Source organism: Mustela erminea, chromosome 4, assembly GCF_009829155.1.
Source record: "Mustela erminea isolate mMusErm1 chromosome 4, mMusErm1.Pri, whole genome shotgun sequence".
Lineage (NCBI taxonomy): Eukaryota > Metazoa > Chordata > Mammalia > Carnivora > Mustelidae > Mustela > Mustela erminea.
Genome location: NC_045617.1, coordinates 22,034,527 through 22,056,287, shown reverse-complemented (window position 1 = coordinate 22,056,287; position 21,761 = coordinate 22,034,527). Strand labels below are relative to the sequence as shown.

Below are 21,761 nucleotides of genomic sequence, written 5' to 3'. Positions count from 1 at the left end.
AGATGGGTAGATGGTTAGATGGATGGATGGATGGATGGACGGACAGATGATAGTTAGACAGATAGATAATGTTTTAGAATCTATTTTTTCTTTTTAAAAACAGCAACTGTTGCTTAATTTTGTGCTGCAAGGCCTGCTTCCTAGAGGCATATGGTTTGGGGGTGGCCAACAAAAGCTGGATCTGGAGCCTTCCCTTAGAACAGAGTACTGTGTTTATGATTTAACCATTTCTTGTTAGCAGCAGCGTCTCATCGACTCCAGAACTCAGAGATGTCCTTCTGGTCTTTGACATTAGAAAACGATACCTAATTAAACTGAGGTCGATGTTGTGCACATGGCACCAAACATCCCGTCCTCTGGTGTTTCCTTGAAACTTCAGGTCCCCAGGTGTCTTGTGCCACCAGGGCCACCACAATGTGCAAGTCCACGGGGTGCCATCGCATTGCAGTCTGATGTCACGCTGTCCCCCGCCCTGTGCTTCTATTTCCAAGCTCCCCTGCCCGGGGAAGCTCCCCTAGCCTTCCCCTCAGCCCGTCAGAGAACACACAACCCTCATGCACCCTAGCTGGTCAGCCCGTAAGTGGGGGTATGCGATTCGGCTTGCCCACCCTAGTCACTACTGGCCACCGAACAGGGGTTTGACAAATACCTGCTGACTTCAGGAATGAATGCATCAGTGACAAACACAGCAAATGCTGGGCCTTGCTGTGCAAGCTTGAACACAGATTTGAGGGAGATTTTTTTTTTTTCTTTAATTTTAAAAAGCAGCATAAGAGGATGGGGGTGGAATTTGCTTTAAGACCTTCAGAGGGTTTTTTCCTCCCTGGCCCGTTATGACTCACGACTGCTAACTGTGGAAATTTGGGGGAACAGTGACTCTAATATTCTTCCAGTTTTGTAGGCTTTCGTTGTCAAGAGGAGTCTTAACAAAGCCTAAGCCCCAAAACAGCCCCAAAAACCCCAAAACAAAACAAACAAACAAAAACCAACCCTCTGCATTACGTAGAGAGGGGGAGGGAACACTGTTTAGCAAAATATCCTGATAAAGAATGAGCTTCTTTCATCTCTGATGAGCTCCCACCTGCTGGCTTCCCAGGGACCTAGAAGTCCAGAAAAACATAGGAACCCTCCTGGGCAAAACAACCCCTAATTGCAAAACCACTGTGAGATCTAGAACTTTATCTCAGTTTCTCTGGAGGATGAAAATCCTTCTAGTGCGCTCCAACACCCAGATCTTTCTTGTTATACTCATCAAGCTGAATAATGCATCCATTTAACTACCTTCCCAACTAGTTCTCAGCTGCTTGAGGTCAGAGACTGTATTCCCAGGGCCTGGCACGAAGTAGGTGCTCAAAAACACTTAGTCAATAACGATCTTTTGCTACTCTTGGCAGACTATAAGCTCAGAGAACTGGGAGAAACCTAAGAAATAATTTAATAACTCTCTTCCTTTTCAAGATCAGAACAGTGAGAGCCAGAGAAGCAAAATAAATTGCCCAGGGTCACATCAGGCTACCTTGTAGGATATTTTTCTTTTCCCTTCAAAATTTTTCTCCTCTCAACATGGAACTCATGGGAAAAATCCAAGAGGGGCTTGAAATAACCCTTTCATGCCTTTTATAAGTTATAGAACATTAACCTGAAATACATATAAAATGGGATTTGGAGACTTTTACTTGGTCACTTCATTTGGGGGGTGGCAGGTCCACAGTTCTCAAATCCAACTCATAAAGTTAACACCTTGCATTTTTCTCTGGTGCCTTAAGGGCTTCTTAAAGTCAAAGACTTCATGTCCTTCCTGTAGAAACCAAACCATAAAATTAAAATTTCAACACTTTAATTAAGCCTATGAAAGTCCACCAAATGAATTTGCAGCAGCAAAATAAGATGAAATTATGTAAAGCACGGGGATCAAATTTATCATCCTACGTAACTGATGATTAATTCAACAAGCTTTTACTTCCATGTCTAGGTGACAGATATTAAGATCCAATTGTCTGACTGCATTACATGAAAAATGGGACTTTCTTTTACCCCTAAAGTAGCCTTCTAAAGATGTAGAAACATGTTCTTTCCACAGATGAAAAATGGGCTCTGCTGCCAGGAAGGTGTTGGGCAACCAGTGGGATGCCCAGAACCAGTGGGCCGAAGGGACATCAACAGAGCCCAGGACCTCCAGGGCCACACCAGGCCCCCAGGGCACCTTCCCAGGGGACCGAGGCCCGTTCCAGGCAGTGCGAGTTCCTAATTTCCTAACACCTCTCAGCTCAGCTCAGCTCAGCTCAGCTCAGGGCGAAGTATCCCTTGGGCCTTGATCTTCTCTAGTGTGTCTCTGTCCCCAGGATCAGGCTACTTGAGGACCGAATCCCCTGCCTTGCTTGTCAAGAGCCTTAGACTCTGCTGAGTGGACAGTCCCTTTCCTTGCTGGGGGCACGGACTCAGCCCTGGCTGGCGCTGCCACAGGGTGTTAAATGACCACGGTAAAGGCCGATGCTCCCTCAGGATTTTCCGTCCCCTGAGATCTGAGAGCGTTTGAACAGGAGAGCTTCTCAGCCTGCCTCATCTCCTGGGCTCTCTGGCCTAGCGGGGCTCGGTCTGCCAAGCACCTGTGGGAGCAAAGCGAAAAGGCAGATTCCTCCAAATACAAAATGGAACATGAGCCTCCAGATGATGGGTTTGTTTTGTGACACACTTGACTGCCTACTCACGGGCATGAATCTTTTGCTTCGAATGCCTTTGCAGAGCAGTTGCCAGAAGTGGATCTTTAAAACACATCAGAATGAATCATTAAAGCATTTCAAGACGAGGACAGCCCTGGAAGGCAGAAGATGCTGAGGTGAATGGAAGGCATCTTATCTGCCTCTGAGTAAGTGGTAAGTGTAAGCGGCAAAGCCTCAAAGACTCTGTCCCTACCGAGTCCCTCCCAGGGGTTCCCGGGAGATTCCTCACCCCCTCGCTGATCCAACTCCTTTTTAAAGGGGGCTGCTCGGTATCTTTCCGTGTTTCCCAACCCGCCTGCACCCGGAATACAACCTGAGGGGTGCTGATGTAGCTCAGGAACCTCAAGACCTCTTCTTCCAGGGACTGAGCAGGGCCCGCCCACGGCTGCAGATCTATGTGCCACCGGGGACCCTGCGAAAGACAGAAAACAGGCCCATGTGTGAAGGGTGGCGGCGCTCGGGGTGGGGGTGACAAGGACACGGGATATCAGTGCAGCTGTGCGGTCGCTTCTGCCAAATGATCGCGTCTGAGCACAGGCGGAGGGCACCCGGGTTGGAGCTGCTGTCATTAAGGTCATGTCAGTCACAAGGAAGCAAACAGGGCCCGAGAAAGCCCAGCTACTGGGTGAAGCAAAAGACTGCAAAAGCCTGGGGACATCTGACTTCTGATTCAGAGCAAACTCCGCTTCACCCCATCAGGCTCTCCCCACTGGGACTTTTGTAGGTCACAGAGCCACTCCCCATCTCTAGGAAAACCCCCCTTGTGGTAGCTGAGCACCCTGCCGTTCCCTAGACTTAAGGAATCCTCACTGATCTCCTACAGGCTGCCGCTTTCTCGGCGGTGGGCCTCCTGGTCTTGCGACCTGTGCCATCTTTGAGGGGCCGCCGCCAGGCTCAGTGCTCTGTAGACACTGTCTGGAAATTCTTTAATAATTTCGAACAAGGAGCATCACATTTTCATTTTGCACTGAACCCCACAAATGATATAGCCAGTGTGCCCTGAGGGGCACCTTTTCTGGGTACACAGCCTTTTCTTATAGACTTTGTTTTGTTCTGTGAAGGTTGAGCAGCAGAGACTCTAATCACAGAAAGCCTGAGAACATTAATATATCTTCCCAGTTAATACCGTCCACCACCCCCCGCCCTACTTTTTTTCCTTCTCTGAAGTAGATGCTGGTCACCATTTGGTCAAACAATACGGAGCATCGGTCACTCTGTCCCAAACAGTGGTCGCACAGATACAAACAAGACCTGGGCTGTCCCATGAAGGGCAGTCTGGTAACTTGGACAGGGAAATGCTGAGACACTAGGGAGAGCAATTCTTTTCAGGAAATTATCTATTTATGAAATCAGACCTTATAAGCCCATTTAAATACAAATACCTCCCAGTTTGGTCTGGTCACCTTCTTCTCACATCACATGGGGGAGCCCCTTGCCCAGTGGCCACAAGACCGTGTTTTGGGCAAATGTGTCTAGGCCTGGGGTTTAAAACTCCCCATGTTCTCATCCTGTAGCCACTCCTAAGTGTCCCCCAGCATCTGGCCCTCGAAATCAGGGAGCAGGAAACTCTTTCTCTAAGCAAAGGGAAACAGCAAGCACTTTAGGCTTTTGCAGGCCATACGGTTTCTGTTGCAACTCCTCGCCTCCTGCTGTCGCTCAGAGCAGCTCCAGACAGCGAGTAAACCGACGGTCATGGCTGTGTTCCAATAAATCTCCATTTACAGAAAAAGGTTGCAGGCAGGATCTGGCCTGCACGGCTGTAGTTTGCTGACCCCTGCTATATTTGATTCTAATTTAGAGGCAGGCTGGCCTAGAAGAGAGTGTTTACTTGAAATAATGCAAGAGAGACGGAGGAGGCTAGCTAGTGAGCCAGCTTTGTCATCTGGGTGACTTAGGCAAATACCAGTCCGAGTTCTCGCACGATACAGTGGGCTCCTTCCTGCTGGCTGATTTGAGAAGAATTTAATAGAAAAACTATTTATAAAGGCGTGGGCAGGGTTTAAGGAAACCAGTAAGGAACAATGGAACACCCATGGCTGGTAGCCCCAAGGAGCCCTCACAAACCCTCAGACTGAAGGAACAAGGAGGAAGAGGAATGTGTGGAACCCAGAGGGGGACACTGTATGGAGAAGGCATTCAAGAAAGGAATAAAGCTAATCCTGGCACATCGAGTCCTATCATATACCCACACTAACTGTCAAAGGCAAGAGAAGGCAGAGAAGAGGGAGGCTATGGTCGGTCAGCCTCTGGGGGTGCAGAAGAGGAGAAGAAGAGTGGAGAGGATCTGGAGAGGCAAAGAGAAGGTCTCCAGCATCGCTTCCTTTGGAAAGAGGCCAAGAGACTTGAGCAGGGGTCATTCATTCATTCAGTGGACACTCATGCCTCGTGCCAGGTTCCGGGTTACAATTTAACACAGGATAATTTAATTTAATTGCTTTAACCCAATAAATGCAATGCAGCTCTGGAGGGGCTCTGACAGATATCTCTAGAGGGTAAAAGGGGTCACCAAGACATGAAGGACCCAAGTATAACCCCAACACAAATGCCCAAATGCAGACTGTGGCAAGCAGTCTCCACCGCAAGAAGCCCAAAGGCTTCATTAAAGAGACACCTGGGTGCCTGGGTGGCTCAGTTGGTTAAGTGACTTCCTTCAGCTCAGGTCATGATCCTGAAGTCTCAGGATCAAGTCCTGCATCGGGCTTCTCCCTCTGCTTCTCCCTCTGACCCTCCCCCCATCATGCTCTCTCTCTGTCTCTCTCTCTCAAATAAATAAATAAAATCTTTAAGAAAAAACAAAGAGACACCCCAAACACTGCAGGAGCTGCTTAACGTGAGCTAACACACAAAAATAACTTCGCAAATCGGTAACAGGGAACCCACACGGTGAATGAATATGGTAAAACTATAGAATTATCCTCAGGATCCGCAAACAGGATCCTGATTGCAATCTGGAATTTCTCATTTCCAACCAAGTGTTGACCATGATGAGGCTCAACATGGCAGCTGAGAAGCCTCAGGTGGAGAAGAGATGCCCTGGAAGTAATCTGGCTTAATGCTTTGGTTGAGCTGTTTAAAAAACATTTCACATAAAGTAATGTTCTCATTGGAGTCAGTCTGACAGCAGTTCGTGATTATTTCCCCAAGGAAACCACTAGCTTTTATCATCTCTTTCAATTATCATTTGTCTTAATTCTCTAGCGCGCACATCAATATTTGTCCTTCCAAACACCCCGCCAACGGGATTCTCAGAGCACCTTAAAACACCAATGGCTGGTGTTTAATAGAACAAGGCAAAACCAAAACCAAACAAAAAACCTTTTTCTTTAAAAAAAAAAAAAAAGATTTTATCCCCAAACAATTCCCTCAATGGCAGCATATGCTGTTACCCATAGGCTCCAAATAGCATGGGGCCAGAACGATGCTACCCCCCTCGCTCCCAGGAGGTGGAAACCTGGATTCCCTGGCCTGTCTGCTACCCCAGCTCCCTCTCAGGATGGGTAAAGGAACAGTTTCAGCAGAAGGGAGTGCTTGTACTGTCACTCGGCACTGATCTGTCTTGTACCTGGGCTAAAATGTCAAACGCCGCACACACAATGAACTGCCCCAGAGAAGGAGCCATCTTCTTGAGCCGCTGCAGGGACAAGGGCCTCTAGACTCCTTTGTAGTGCATGCTCCTGCCCCCTGAACCATCAGGCCACTCATTATGAAGGAGCCCCTCCCCCAGCACGGACAGGTGACTCAGGGAAGACAGGGTTCCTAACTTCTGAGGGAAAGAAGCAGCCCCCACTTTGTTTGGGAAGGCTTTTTCTGGCACTTTCTCCAGGCAATGTGCACTGAAGAGTGAGCTGGCTTCCTCTGGTATGTTTTGAGTGCAGAGAAAAAAACTGCCCCAAAATTAAGATTAAAGACAGCAGAAGATATATACTGCTAACTCATGTTGTTCTGGGGCTATTTTGCAGACATCTGAGATTCTGCATCCCACAGGGTTTAAAAAGAAAAAAAAAAAGTGATCACCAAGTCAGTCCAAGCCAGTGCACACAGATAATGGATCTGGCTCAAAGAGACCACAACAAGCAGAGCCATGAGGCTTTCAGATATTTTTATAATTTATTATTTCAGCATTAAATTTGTTTCTTGAAAAAAAAAAAGATTTTTCAAGCCAAAGAAACTGAATTCTGAGAATTTACTATGAAAAAATAATGCAAAAAACAAAGCAATGTTTTAAAATACTCTTACCTACCAGCCTACACTTATGTGCGTAATAGGAATGTCTTAATTCAAGACCACCAGCCCCAAGCAAAACTGGCTGCATTTACAAAATATATATACAAAAATTTTATCTATATATATAAAAAGAAAAGCAGACCCACCCATGACCCAGAAAGAGAGCCATCGATTCCGCCTGGTGCAAAACCTTTCCTTGGTTGAAATCTGGAATAACAGCTTCCTTCTTCACAGTTTTCCCCCACATTCATGCATAACCTCATCGAACTCCAGAGAAATTGTCCAACAAGGACCATACCACCATTTTTTAATAGTCCATTCCTCTGTATTTCAATGCTACAGTTCTTTAGGGATGAATTTATAGGATGAGTGATTTAAATGGTCAGTTTATTGTGCTGGGTATTTGGTACAGTGTCTGGGATCTTTTTGTGAAGTTTCGGGACTCCCAGAATGCACATTCCCCACAGCCAGTAAGTTCCTGACGGGTTTTAGAGCCAGCAATTTTCTGTTGGGAGAGATGGCGAACAACTGATTCTCGACCTTATGGTGGTGCCTATACGGTCGCGCCCATGGATAAGAACATGGCTGTGAGTCCTTGAGTCACACTGAACGACCCACTGAGCATGTCAGGGGAAGTCTAAGCTTTCTCTGAGAAAGACCCAAAACAAGCAAAACATATTTATTTTGCAATTGTGTGCTAATGAGGAGCATCTGTTAGTGGGCAGGAAACAATGATTGGAGGAAATTGTTTCTTCCTTTTTAGGAGGAGAAGGGGGTTGTGGGAGCCGTGGGGTTGGGGGAGTGGGGAGGCACAAAACAGTGCCCAGGAAGAAACCCCAGGAGCCTTGGACACCACCTTTCTGTCATGCCCATAGATGATCACGGCTCTGTGCATCCCCGGGGTGACAGCTGCCACACCTTCCCCTCGGCATGCTTGTGGGCCTTTTTCTCACACTTAGTCCTGTTTCAGAAAGAGCAGAGGTCAGGTACACATGTTGTGGTGACATTGAAAATTCAGGTACTCCGTGCAAAAAAAATGTCATTTAAAAAATGAATCTCAAAAATAAATAAATAGATAGAGAGATAGATAGATAAATAAATAAAAATTAAAAAAGAATCTCCGTTTCAGTGCAGAGTAAAGACGGGTAAGCACACCTCCACCCTGTGTCTTATCCCAAACGCAGCAATGAAACGTGGCCAGAATGCCCGGAGCAGTGATTTGAGGAATCTGGAAAGTAAATACTGGCAGGCAGCTTGGAAGGGAAGATCAGAACTGAAAGTACCACAGAAGCTGCAGGAGGCCACCACTGCTTTTTCTTCTGGGGTTATCTCTCCTGGCCCCTACTCAAGGTGGCCACATACCGGAAGTGGGCACTGGCACAGACCCAGAGCATCAGGAGAAGCCCTTCTCATTCAGGCTCCAGCAGGGAAGGGGTCTCCTAATGCTCAGGGAGAGTGGGGAAAGTCCCCCATGTTTTCCTGTCTTTTTTCTTCCTTTTTGCCATTCTAGCATCCCAACTCCTGGGCAACCCCACAGCAGTGCTGGAAGCCAAGCAGAGGGCCCCAGGCACCTAAAACTCTGAGGAAAAAGAAGCTTACTATTGGATCTGTGGCTGTGACCCCAAGAGGATGGGGTGAGCCCCCCATCTTTTCTCTCTTTCTCCCACATCTGGGCCTTAGACTCAGGCATAGTTACCAGAAGTATACAGCAGAACACAGGCAGAGCAGAGGTAACTAAAGCCCACCTTTTCCAACCAGAGGTTCGGAAACCACAGGAAACTGGGTAATACTGAGGAAATCGTGGAAAAGGAAAGCAACCCCACAAAGCAGGTCATCAAGTCCTGGGCTCACTCCTGAACTGTAGGAGCATGGATCGGGCCCTAGTTAGCATATCAAAGGCTTTGGGAACCAAAGTGACAGACTGGACAGGCTTTTACAGGCTCCCAGACTAGACACCGGGTGGCATGCATGTGGGATAGATCTGGGGGCAAAAAAAAATCACAAAGCCTTTGAAAATAGGACTGATATTGAAATCACAATCCCCAGAAGGCTGGCTGAAATTTAAGCTTGAATTCAACCAGACAGTCTGTGAAAACAAATATATTGACCTTACCTATAGTATTTAAACACGTCTCACTGTCTCATAATATAATACACAAAATGTCCAGGATATAACCCAAAATAGTTCAGCACAGGAAGAATCAGGAACATCCCAGTTGGCGTGGGGAAAAGACAATCAACAGATGCCAATGAAAGCATAACACAGGTGTTGGAATTATTTGACAAAAACTTAAGAGCAACTATTATAGAAATACTCCAAGACATAAGAGTGTGCATCTTGAGACCAGCAGAAAAATAGAAAGTCTCAGCAAAGAAACAGGAGATAGAAAGAGCTTAAAGGACATTTTAGAACTGAAAAATGAATCTCGGTGGACAGACTTAGCAGCAGAATGAATAGGACACAACAAATAGTCAGTGAACTTAAAGACAGATCTACAGAGAGTATCCAATCTGAACAACAGAGAGGAAATAACGATTGGGGGGGGGGCAGAGTGGAAAAAAAAAAAAAAGAGCCTTGGGGACCTGTGAGGCAATATCAAGAGGTCTTTCAGTCATTGGAATGCCACAGAAGTAAGAGAAAGAATGCTCAGTGCAAATAAATAAATAAATAAATAAATTTTTAAAAAGATATTTTTATAATTTATAATTATAATTATAATATAATCTATATATGATATTATATCAATTATATAGATTATATATATATTATATATATATATATATTACTCCACTACTCCTATATATATATATATAGGAGTAGTGGAGTTAGCAAAGGTTGGGTATTGGGTTTATAACAACAGTTATAAACCTAAAGATTTAAGAATCTCATAAGCCCCCAAAGACTCAAGGAACCCAATGCCCAGCCAGACACATCAAACTCAAACTATGCCAAAGTAAACACAACAACAGCTGAGTCTACTAATCTTGGGATGGCCTCAGTGGTGGGCCAGGGTCTGAACAGCGAGGTGAGAAAAGCTGAGCCCATCCCACAGGGGCCTCTTACCAGGAGGTCCCCTCCCTGTGAAGGCCCAGGCCCACCTCCCCAAGTCCATCTGCTAAATGCCTCTGGCAGCAGACAGCGCACAGGCGGGAGCCCAAACCAGAGCAGCATCGTGAATCCTTCGCCCATCAATCTGCCACCTCCGCCTCATAGCGCTGAGTGTGGGCTGGGAGGCAAGGGAACCAGAAATCAAATCAACTCTGACAGGAAAAAATGCACCACAATTCAAGCAGGCCTGGGTAACTTTGAGGAAGGAATTAAGGACAAGAAAGAATAGATACTCAGCTCTAGATTTAATCTCTAAGTTATCCCGGTAAGTTGGAAAGAAATGCCGAACAAAATTTGAGCTGGGTTTTGTTCTTCGACTGACGTCTTTAAATTCCCCACGTTTTCTGTGTGTGTCAAAATAGTTCAAGCCTGCGTGAGATTGGAATGCACCAGGGAATGGCTAAAAGAATAAACCATGATGTATTTTAGGTTTTTATCATAGACAGTAGAAAGAGAAGCCAAATTCCTGGAGAGATCCGGTGCAAATGCAAAGGTTCTCGTTTGTTTTCATGATGTCAAAACTGTACAGCGTCTGCATACATAGTAGGAACTCCAATGTCAAATCGTGTTTCTCACTGCGGAAGCACGTCAACCAGGAGAGGAGGAAGGAGTTTCGTTTGTCTTACGAAAGTAAGATTATATAAGAAAGTTTGCCTAAGAAAACAAATAGGAACTTAGAAACAACATGAATCACATTTTTAAGGATTCTCTCTTTCACTCCCGAATGCTCTCTCTCTCTCTCAATCTCTCACACACACACACACAAGCATGCACACTTCTACATACACGCACACTCTATTCAAAACATAGAGGGGACCCGAACTTTCTGGAATTCAAAATCCTAGAATCTTAACATCATCTGAATCAACATCAATCTGCTAAGAATTCATGGATTTACTCCAGATAGAAAACTCCAGACAGTAAACATCTCCTCCAAACATTTACCAGTTCCTGAATCATCAGCCTCAGGGCAGAAGGTCTGCAGCACCCCTATAAACCCATTTCAAGGACCCTTGGATACTGAGTAGGTGCCAAAGCCAAAGGAGTAGTGGAGTTAGCAAAGGTTGGGTATTGGGGGAGAGAGAGGAAAGCCAGTGGAATGAGGGAAAGGAATTGAGAAGGGAAGAGGGAAATGGGGGGTATGAGAAGAAAGAGGGGGTGCCCCCCCAATCCTGGCACAGCCAACTCCACCCTCCCCACAAGGTCACCTTGGAATCTGAGTTGTCCATAAAGAGTGCCCGAGGCCTCTTTGGTGGCTCTCAGCTCACATCAGTCTTCAAACCTCAGGCCAAACCTCAGGTCTCTCCATGGGCTCCCTCACTGCCACACAGATGCCTCTTTAGCCTCTGAGGCACAATGTGGAGCAGAAAGTCCATCAATGGTAAAGCTCAGTGCTGCTCAACAATTTAATAGGGGAAGTGTTTTAGTTCTGAAGTCTATACAAGATGTGATTTTCATTACTGGAGGAAATTGAAATGTGTCACCCAAAGTCGCCAAGCGCAGGGGAACAGGGATCATGGCAGAAAGAATGCATCCCAGAGGCCACACCCCGAGCAGCTGAATCCCAGAGTCACAGCACCCTGCAGCCACCTGAAAGGCCGCCACGTGGAGCAGCAGCCACATGTGGCACAGCACATCAGTGGGGAGCAAGACCTTCCCTGGAAGTCAATGGTAGACACTGGATGGTGCTTGCAGAGTCTCCTTTGAGAAAGGACATAAACAAGCGGGACATAAGGTGCTCCTGCCATGAGTAGGGCGGCCCAGGACGGGCAGAAGGAAAAGAGCCCAGCGGAGCCCAGGACTCCAGCCAAACCAACCACTTCCACACGGTTCAAGGGCATCATCAGTTTCCTGACGAGGCTCTTTATCTGAGCATCAGATAAAGGCTCTTTATCTAAGCCATCAGTTGCACAGAATTACATAAGTATACATGCCTGTGCACATGTATGTCTCAGCTGCCAGTATATTTTCATTCATTATTAACTCTTTCGTCACTTTCATATTGTCCATATTGCCGCTCTGTGGCCCTTTGGATTGTGATACACTAGGACGCAGCCTGACTGAATCCTCCTGACAATTAGAGAGAAGACTGCGGTTCTGAGACATTCCTCTCGTGACTCTGTATTTATAGAACATTTTTCCCTCTGAATGCTCTGTAAGTTATAGTGCCTGACAAGTAGAAGCGTCCCAATAAATGTTTCTTTGTCATCTGCGGGAAGCTGCCAGCAGTGTGACACAGGGGAGAGCCAGCTCGCCGGACAACTCTGGAGCCCAAAGCACTTAAGCTTCAAACTGAAATGGAAGGAAGGATTTACAATCTTAATCACTAAGTGGCCCTTTTCAGGAACATGAAGAATCTCTGAGAGAGGCAGACCTTTTCAGAGGTCAATTATTACTGGGTTTGCTGCCGTGGAACTCTCTAGACTCTGAGCTCTCTGGTGAATGGAGTGCGAATCCCCGAGGTTAGAAGTGAAACCATGGAAGAGGCCACCAAGCTTGGCCCAGTTCCCCCTTTCCCCACTTCAGACTGGAAATGACAAGAGTAAAGGGGATAAACTGTGCAAATAAATATAGCAGATGTCAGCTGAAGAAAATTTTGACCATATTTCCTAATGGTATGAGGAAAAAAAGGGCTAGTGGTGCTTATATTAAAGAAAAACAGGCATGCTGAAAGAACTTACACTTTACAGAATCCGGAAGACAGAAACTCTTACTAGCTTGAAATTTTACTTGTTTCATCCTTGTAGAGGGGTCACTGCATTCAAAGAGGAGCTTAAAGATGAGCCAGAGCAACTCCTTTATAACTGGAGAACATCAAGCTGTGAGAGAGAAAATGGCACAGGACTGTCCCGGACGTGGGAGGCGGTGGACTGACTCCAGGACAGGCCTCAGAGTTTTCTCTCCCCCATACCTAGGTTTCCTGTTACTATAAACCTTATATGTTATTTCAATCCACTGAAATTTTGAGGACATGTGTCACTGCAGCATAACCTATTCTGTCCTGACACAGGAAGCTAAAAGATGTTGGGTAAAAGATGGTTATCCTTGTTATGTACCCATCCCTGCGGAACCCTCCCAATGGTACAACATCAGAGATGGAACGGTGGGCTGGAGCAGACCGTGGGTTTTATGGACACTCTCAAGGTAGTAAACAAAGAAAAGAAGTGGAATCAAAGACAATTCACTGCCAAGACTGCAGGCAGTTAGGGTTGCTCAGATAAAGACCTTAAGGACCTTCTTAGGCTCTTATAGGACCTTCTAGGATTATAAAACAAATCCTACTCTCTAGTCTGTTCCTTAAATGCCTCCTGTCCTGAACATACCTTTTTTCTCCTACCCACAGCTCTTTCCTTTACTCACCAGTCAGTTCAAATTCCACTATGTAGTCCCATAACGTCCCCCAAGTTTCCTAACCACTCAAGCCTTTACTACGTGCCAAATAAACTAGGCAAAACAGGCTCTTCAACAATCGTCGCTTGTACTTCTCATTTTATACTTGATCAAATGTTTGGTGTGATCTGTTTCAAGTATGTTGGTCTTGTTTCTCTAACCGGACTACAAACCTGTGAGAACACCATGTGTTTTGCTTCTGTTACAGTCCCCCACAGAAATGGTTCCAAGGGATATTTTTACATTGATTTAAATGCCAAGAAGGGAAGAACATGATATAATCCTTGGGATTCAGGACAACTATTTTATTACTTTGGATGAAAGTAGGGAAAGTCACTAGCTGGGCTTTATAGTAATCCCTTAATCCAGCTAACTATAAATACTATTTATTTATTTAGATGAAAATAAGTCATTATCATCCTTAAACGGGTTTTTTTTAAAGATTTTATTTATTTATTAGAGAAAGCATGAGCAGGATGGAGGGGCAGAGGGAGAGGGAGAAGCAGACTCCCTGTTAAGCAGAAAGCCTGGGGGCGCCTGGGTGGCTCAGTGGGTTAAAGCCTCTGCTTTCGGCTCAGGTCATGATCCCAGGGTCCTGAGATCGAGCCCCGCATCGGGCTCTCTGCTCACCAGGGAGCCTGCTTCCCCCTCTCTCTCTGCCTGCCTCTCTGCCTACTTGTGATCTCTCTGTGTCAAATAAATAAATAAAATCTTAAAAAAAAAAAAAAGGCAGGAAGCTTGAAGTGGGGCTTGATCCCAGGACCTGTGATCATGATCTAAGCTGAAGGCAGACGCTTAGCCAATGGAGCCACCCATGCATACCAGCCTGCGTAACGCCAGTTAAAAATTTAAGTTAAAGCCATACATACTCTATACCCTGAAGTCATCAAGTTAGGCTATATCCAAACCTATTTGTTAAGAAGAGCACAGAGCTCTTCTACTATATTGAAAGTTTGGTTTCATAATTCCAAAGACCATTGACACGTAACCTTGAACTATAAATACTTACTACTGTAAATTTGATTTGTTAAATGCAGAACAATTAACTGTTTGCACAGAGGTAAAAACTCTGTCTGTCGTGAGAGCCTGATCCCACAAAGCCTTGCAGGGACACACCCTCTGATCATAAGGGCCCTGATCTGGTTCCCAACATTCTACCGCACAACTATGCTGGGGAGATTCCCTTAAAGGAAAATAAATGCATTCCTCCTTGTCAGAATTTGCCTTACAAATAAAATAACTCCAACATACTCTAAAACATGGCACAAAAATTGTTTGGCCTTCAACATATATTAGAACAGAAGCACTCTTCACCTCTCTACCAAACCAACCTGTTAGATCAGCTGACCCTCCGCACCTTCTATTCCCATGCTCTCTTCTGCTACTAGTTTAGTTATATTTTCACCAGGAGTCATTTGGTTTGTTCCCACACCAGTTTCTAGCAGTGGGGCAGAACTACTGAAATTCTATAATTTAATTAGAATTGAGATAAACTGATGAAATCTCTGCACAGAAAAAAAACCAAGTCAGTAAAAGTTAGGCATTATTGGCCACCTGGGTGGCTCAGTTGGCTAAGCAACTGCCTTTTGGCTCAGGTCATGATCCCAGAGTCCCAGGACCGAGGCCTGCATCGGGCTCCCAGCTCCATGGGGGGTCTGCTTCTCCCTCTGAACATCCCCCCTCTCATGCTCTCTCTCACCTCAAATAAATAAATAAAATCTTAAGGGAAAAAAGGCGCTATTTTTAAATGCTGCTGCTTGAGTCTGAGGGAAGTATCTGTGAGATCGAAGAACAAAATTACTGAATTCTAAAGGTGTTCTCCATATAGGTTGCTTCACAAGTATTAAGTTCTTGCTCTACTTTGAAGAAATCAAAATTGAACATGAGTAATGCAGTTGAGAAGGGTTTTTTGGCAAGAAAGACCAGAACGCCAGTTAGGGGCCATCTATACTCACAGCAAAAGACTGGCAAACAAACATACGTGTAGGTTTTGAGTTAAAAACAGACAATGTGTACAGTTTTTGTTAATCACTGCTTTAACAACCTTCTACCTAACCAACCAATGACTGCCAAGTGCTGAGTTTCCATTGAAGTTTCTCATCTTGCCAATTGAATGGTCGTAGAGATTCCACAAGCACACAGACAGTGCTCTGTTATTAATCAACTTAGAAAGATGCTAGACTAAGGTCAGTGTGCGGCTGGAAAAATACAAACATGGAGTAGGACTGTGGAGAAGGCAGAAGGCCGGAAGAAGCGACGATAACTTCCATTATGTTTGCTTCTCAAGAAGCTATGAAGTTGTCTGCCTTTAAAAACATTTTTTTTTAACCTTCAACATTTTTATGACATAAAACAAACACTTACTTACAAGTCAAGTAACATAAAAATCAATAGCAGGGAGGAATCACTGGCTACTATTGTGGAAAAAAACAAAACAAAACAAAACAATACATGGCTCTTCTCCAAGGTACAGCTTAAGGAGACCAGGGAGGGCCAAACTGGCCATCAGTAGGACTGTACACCCCGGTACCACAGTACCCACCAGGCCAGGCCTCGTGTGGTCCTGACTCTGACTCTGTGGTCCTGACTCTGGGCTGCATCTCCCAAGGGCTCAGCCCTGCCAGCAATGAGGCGCCTGGGGGAGGCAGCTCTCAGTTAACAGTGAACACTAGTTACCAAAGTTTCTACACCACGTTGAGGAATCAGCCATCCCAATCACGTCTTTCCCCAGAACTCACTCCTCCCTGAGGGAGGGAGGGGCTCCTTCAGGGGAGGCCTGGGGTAGGTGAGGCAGAAGTATCTGTATTCAGCAGACGCCTTTGACTTTGATTCTGATCCACTCCCAGATGCAGAATTTAGGGCTTCCTGAGGCCTGCGCTGTCCGTGAAAATCACCTGCAAGTGTGTACGCACACAGATATTCATTGTTCTAGAATGTCTGTCCGTAGCTTCCATCGAATTGTTTTCATCAAATTTTGAAACTCCTGTCTACACAGTCCACAGGAAATTTGGGAAGAAGCTGATCATAAGAATTCCCTGCAGAGAGCCTCCCTGTTGTACTTCTCTCCTTCTCTATTTTTTTTTTTCCAACAAACTCCAATCTGTTCCTATTTCTCCACTTCTATTTTTAAATTGAAAAATTTTGGTTTCAAAATAACTATAATCTAAAAAACGCCTTGAATAAAATACCCACCTCTCCCATTCCTATATGGTTTTGTTCTTTAAAAAAAAATTTTTTTAATAAAAACCTCAAGAGCACTTTTGATCTGTTTTTCCTATTAACTTAATGACTTGACCAAACCTATGTGCCTTTATTTTGATTATTCGCATCTTCCCTTGCCTATGTTTTTTTGAATAACAAAATTATAAATAGAGATAGTACTCTTTTTTTCCTGTTCCTTGTCTCAGTGTATCACGGTAACGAAGAAGGATACAACGTTGTGTGTGTTAAACAGACTTCCATCTATGCTAGTGGTTCGGTTTTATAAATAAGAACATTCCCTATCCAGGAAAAAGGCCCAGGCATTCAAATTTTCCAAAACAATTCTCGGTATCCAGGGTACCCAAATGAAGTCAAACACTTAGGTTTCAAATGTGGGGTAGCCGTCCGCTCCTGATTGAGGTTAATGTCCTCTTAGTGCACATTAGGTAAATAGGCCTTTTTTTTTTTTTTTTACTACTTCTGTACAAAATGAATATTCACTATTCAAAGGAACATTCCCTATCATAATTATACAATCAGTTCAAATTTGTTCTTAAGCAGTGTAAGGCATGCTTGAAATTCCAACCTGACAAAATAGCTAAAATTAAGCTTTAAAATATATTTGTTGACTTGGCAAAGACCTAAAAAAAGCCTTAATATCAAATCTAAAATCTATAGCAATCAACATATTTTCCTAAGATCCAGATTTCAACATGGATGCTGGCGTAGTACAGAGTAGAAACAATATTAAATTTGACCTCAGCCAGCTGGGTTATAATCTCTATTTACCTTGAACCAACTATTTTTTAAAATTTTTTCATTTTTTAATTAACATACAATGTATTATTAGCCCCAGGAGTACAGGTCTGTGAATCGCCAGGTTTACACACTTCACAGTACTCACCATAGCACATACCCTCCCCAATGTCCATAACCTCCCCAATGTCCATAACCCCACCACCCCCCCTCAGTTTGTTTTGAGATTAAGAGTCTCCTATGGTTTGTCTCCCTCCTGATCCCATCTTGTTTCATTCATTCTTTTCCCACCCCCAAGCCCCCCATGTTGCATCTCTACTTCCTCATATCAGGGAGATCACATGATAGCTATCTTTCTCCAACTGACTTCTTTCGCTCACTATAATACCCTCTATTGAACCAACTATTTAACAGAGTCCCTCTTGGTGGAATGGAAAAAACCACCATCTCACTCATACAACTGTTATGAGGACCATTTAGGATAATGACACAGCAAGCTTCTGTAAGCTTGGGAAGAGTTGTTTAAAAGTAAGGTATTGGGGGGGCCTGGTTGGCTCAGTCAGTAGAGCACATGACTCCTGGTCTCAGGATCATGAGTTCAAGCCCCACACTGGGAGTGGAGCCTACTTAAAATAAATTGTTAAAAAGTAAGGTATGGGTGGGGCGCCTGGGTGGCTCAGTGGGTTAAGCTGCTGCCTTCTGCTCGGGTCATGATCTCAGGGTCCTGGGATCGAGTCCTGCATCGGGCTCTCTGCTCAGCAGGGAGCCTGCTTCCCTTCCTCTCTCTCTGCCTGCCTCTCTGCCTACCTGTGATCTCTGTCTGTCAGATAAATAAATAAAATCTTAAAAAAAAAAAAAAGTAAGGTATGGGTGTAAGTGCTGTTCCCTTTAATGCAAATGTCCTGGGGCAGCAAACACATGGATTCCAAATTTCTGCTAAACCCCACCCAATCCCATTAAAGAGCACCATCAGGCGGGGGTTCCAGGAGTCTCCCACGGTTAATATATCTTTATCTGAACAGAGAAAAGCATGTAGTTTCACACTGGTCATAAATTCCATGGATTTCTGGGCATTATTTTAAACTGAGATATAATTCACATACTATAAAAGTTGCCATTTTAAACAAGTAAGTGGTTTTTTTATATATACACACAGACTGTGCAACCATCATCATGATTTAATTCCAAAATATTTTCATCCCATCCAAAAGAAACCGCATTCCCAGAAGCAGTCATTCTCCATCCCCTCCTCACCCCAGGCTCAGCCAACCACTAATCTACTTCCTGTCACTATAAATTTGCCCACTGGTTATTCCATTAAAACGGAGTGATGTAGTATGTCACATTTGGTGACTGTTTTCTTTCACTTAGCGTAATGTTTTCGAAGCTCATCCACGTTGTAGCATGTATCAGAACTTCTTTCCTTTTTATATTATACAATAATATAAATACGATTTCATCATACAGATATTTATGTATCCATTCATCAGCTGATGGACATTTGGGTTGCTTCCCACCTCTGGCTCTTCTGAATAATGCTGCTATAAACATTTGTGTACACGTTTTTTTTTAAGATTTTTATTTATTTATTTGACAGAGAGACAGAGATCACAAGTAGGCAGAGAGACAGGCAGAGAGAGGAGGAAGCAGGCTCCCTGCTGAGCAGAGAGCCTGATGCGGGGCTCGATCCCAGGACCCTGGGCTCATGACCCCAGCCGAAGGCAGAGGCTTTAACCCACTGAACCACCCAGGCGCCCCTTGTGTACATGTTTTATGTGAACCTCTGTTTTCAGTTCCCTTGGGTGTACACCAAAGAATGCAACTGCTGTTCTTTCCAGGAATTCTTGAACCCTACTGTTCATGGCAGCAGCCTCTGGGTGAACTCATTTCCATGGGAGACGGAAGGCAGAAGAGTTCCCCAGGGATCCCAAAAGTCACAGGAGGAAATTAAGACATGCATGAAGGAAAGAGGGGGTTCTGCATGAAGCAATTCCTTGCTGCTCCCCAAATACCCCAATAATGTGTTTCCCCATGCCATAAAAAAAGGAGTAGCCATCGTTAGGCTGAGGGGACCAATGCTGGACCAAAGCTGGCACGATTCTCCTAATAATAAGAACCACCAATATGTAATGAGCGCTTACTATATCCGAGGCACTGTGCTGAGCACATAATACGGATTGCGTAACAGTCGAGAGGATGGAGAAACATGATTTTTTTAAAACAAACACTGATTGCAGCTGATTGTGCCTTCCTAGCAGAACAGCATAATTCATCTCTAGGCCAGGCCTGGAAGGAGAGAGGAAAACAGAAGAAGATAAATTGCCTGCGTAAGAAAATGACATGTATCTGGAGTTCGTTTGCTGGGAGCTCAAGAGAAGAGAGTGGGCAGCAGGGGCGGGACGCCTTGAAAATGGAAGAAAGGAACAGAAGCATAGACAAGAGAAGGCAGGCTCAATGTTGCATGAGTTGAAGAAAATACAGCCAGTAGGAAATCCTCAAAGGCCAAGAACACTTTGAGTAATCAATTTTAAACGGACTTCTGTTTTGAACTGCACTGGTGTCTCCCACTATGACTCTGAGACTTTCAGCAAGGCTTCTGTTGGGGTTGTGCTGGGGGACTAAAGAAATGGGCTGGGCAGGGCAGACAGGAGAAAGCTGTGGCCTGGGTGGAGTATTGCACGGGAATTCAGAAAAAGTGACCAGCAAACATGAGCCTCAGATGTTACCAGAACATTAGAGGGCAGGGAAAGTATTGGACCTCACATAGCACGTGGTTCAAGCCATCTTAAATATGGAGCACCAGGACCTCAGAAACTGGAAAAGATGGGGTCAGCTGACTGTCGTAATATAGCCTGCCCCGAAAATAGACTTGTGTGACAAAAGATGTGTCACTGGCAGAAGTAAACAAAGCACCAAGACTTAACTCCCTTTAACGTTCACTGAATGGCAATGACCTTAAAACAAAGACCTTGAAGACTTTATGATGACATTCCTATGAATGGTCAGCGAGGACCAAAGCTTTTTTCTCAGTTTCCCTGTTGGATGGCAAGACCATTCTTCTCATGAAGGCCATTAGTCACCCCCACGGGGAGGTCATAGTTAAGCGGTGCTGAGCCCACTCCCATAGTAGGGGTCAGCAAAGGTTTTCTGCAATAAGCCAGATAGTAAATACTTTAGATGGTGAGCCAAGAAGCAAAATCAAGGATATTAAGTATGTGCCTACATAACAAAAGAAAAGACAAATTTCCGCAACATCTGTATTGATGAAACTCAAAATATAACAACTGTGTACAATTTTTTATCATATAGATCTACCAATGAGAATAAAGGAATTTTTTTTTAATAGCTTTTTGGCTTCACTGGGGTTTAAACCCTAACATCAAGTCAGGTGCAAATGTTCATTTATAAAAGCTGTCTTAGCTCTTGGGCCATACAAAAACAGGTACAGGCTGGATATGGCTTGTGACCTCCGTTCTGTCCTCACCAGTGTCTGAAGCAAAGTCAGTGCCGAGTGCTCTGTTCCAAGTCTGTAGTGGAATAACCTGATTCAGAAATCAGACACCTGGAAGGGACTCTGGAGTGGCTTCTGAAAGATTCAGATGTTCCTCAAATACTCGGACCTACCACCGCAATGATTAAAATAGCCATTCTTTCAACTGGTATTTACTGAGCACCTACTACGTGCGGGTAACTATCAGAGTCATGGCAGACACAGTGGTAAGCCAGACAGACAGCTCACAGTGGTGAGCCACCTTCACAGGGAATGAGACTGCAAACAGGAATAAAAGAAAGAAGGGCACCTGCTGGTTCAGTCCGTGCAGCCTGCAACTCTTGACCTCAGGGTTCGTGAGCCCCACACAGGGGTAGAGATGACTTAAAAATTTTTTTTAAATCTTAAAAGAAAGAATAAAAGTAAAAATTGTCAAGGAGTGGGAGTGCCATGGGAAAAGTAAGAGAAGATCTTACAAAAGAAACTGTGAATGAGGAGCTGCTGGGGAGAAAGCCATTTAGTAAGGAGATCTTTTGCTCAACATTCTCATCAATCCTTGTTTTATCAGCTGTTTTGCATTTTTTTCTGATATGCTGGGGGTGAAGCAGAATTTCGCTGTGTTTTGATCTGCTTTCCCTGTTTGTTGGTAGGAATGATTTTTCTGCATACTCTACACTGCTCTCTCTCCCCCATGTATATATATATATATATGCTTATAGACTTTCAGGTTTCCTTTTCAGATAATTCTCTATTAATTCCCTGTTCAGTTGTTTTTTGTTTGTTTGTTTGGTTGGTTTTGTTTTTTAACTGAGCCTGTGTGTGGTAGAGGGGTTGTTTTGGGTTGGGGCAGTGGTGTTTTAAAAATGTGGAT

At 44.5% G+C, this 21,761-nt stretch overlaps 1 protein-coding gene across 4 annotated transcripts in view; it reads right to left on the bottom strand.

The window, feature by feature from the left end:
* METTL24 (methyltransferase like 24) overlaps positions 1–21,761 on the bottom strand; it is a 144,355-nt gene that overhangs the window by 107,406 nt on the left and 15,188 nt on the right. For all 4 annotated transcript variants that reach the window (XM_032338822.1, XM_032338819.1, XM_032338821.1 and 1 more), the window contains exon 2: positions 3,034–3,132. In XM_032338822.1, coding sequence (XP_032194713.1) covers positions 3,034–3,132 — 99 coding nt within the window. The remainder of the gene's footprint in view (positions 1–3,033; positions 3,133–21,761) is intronic.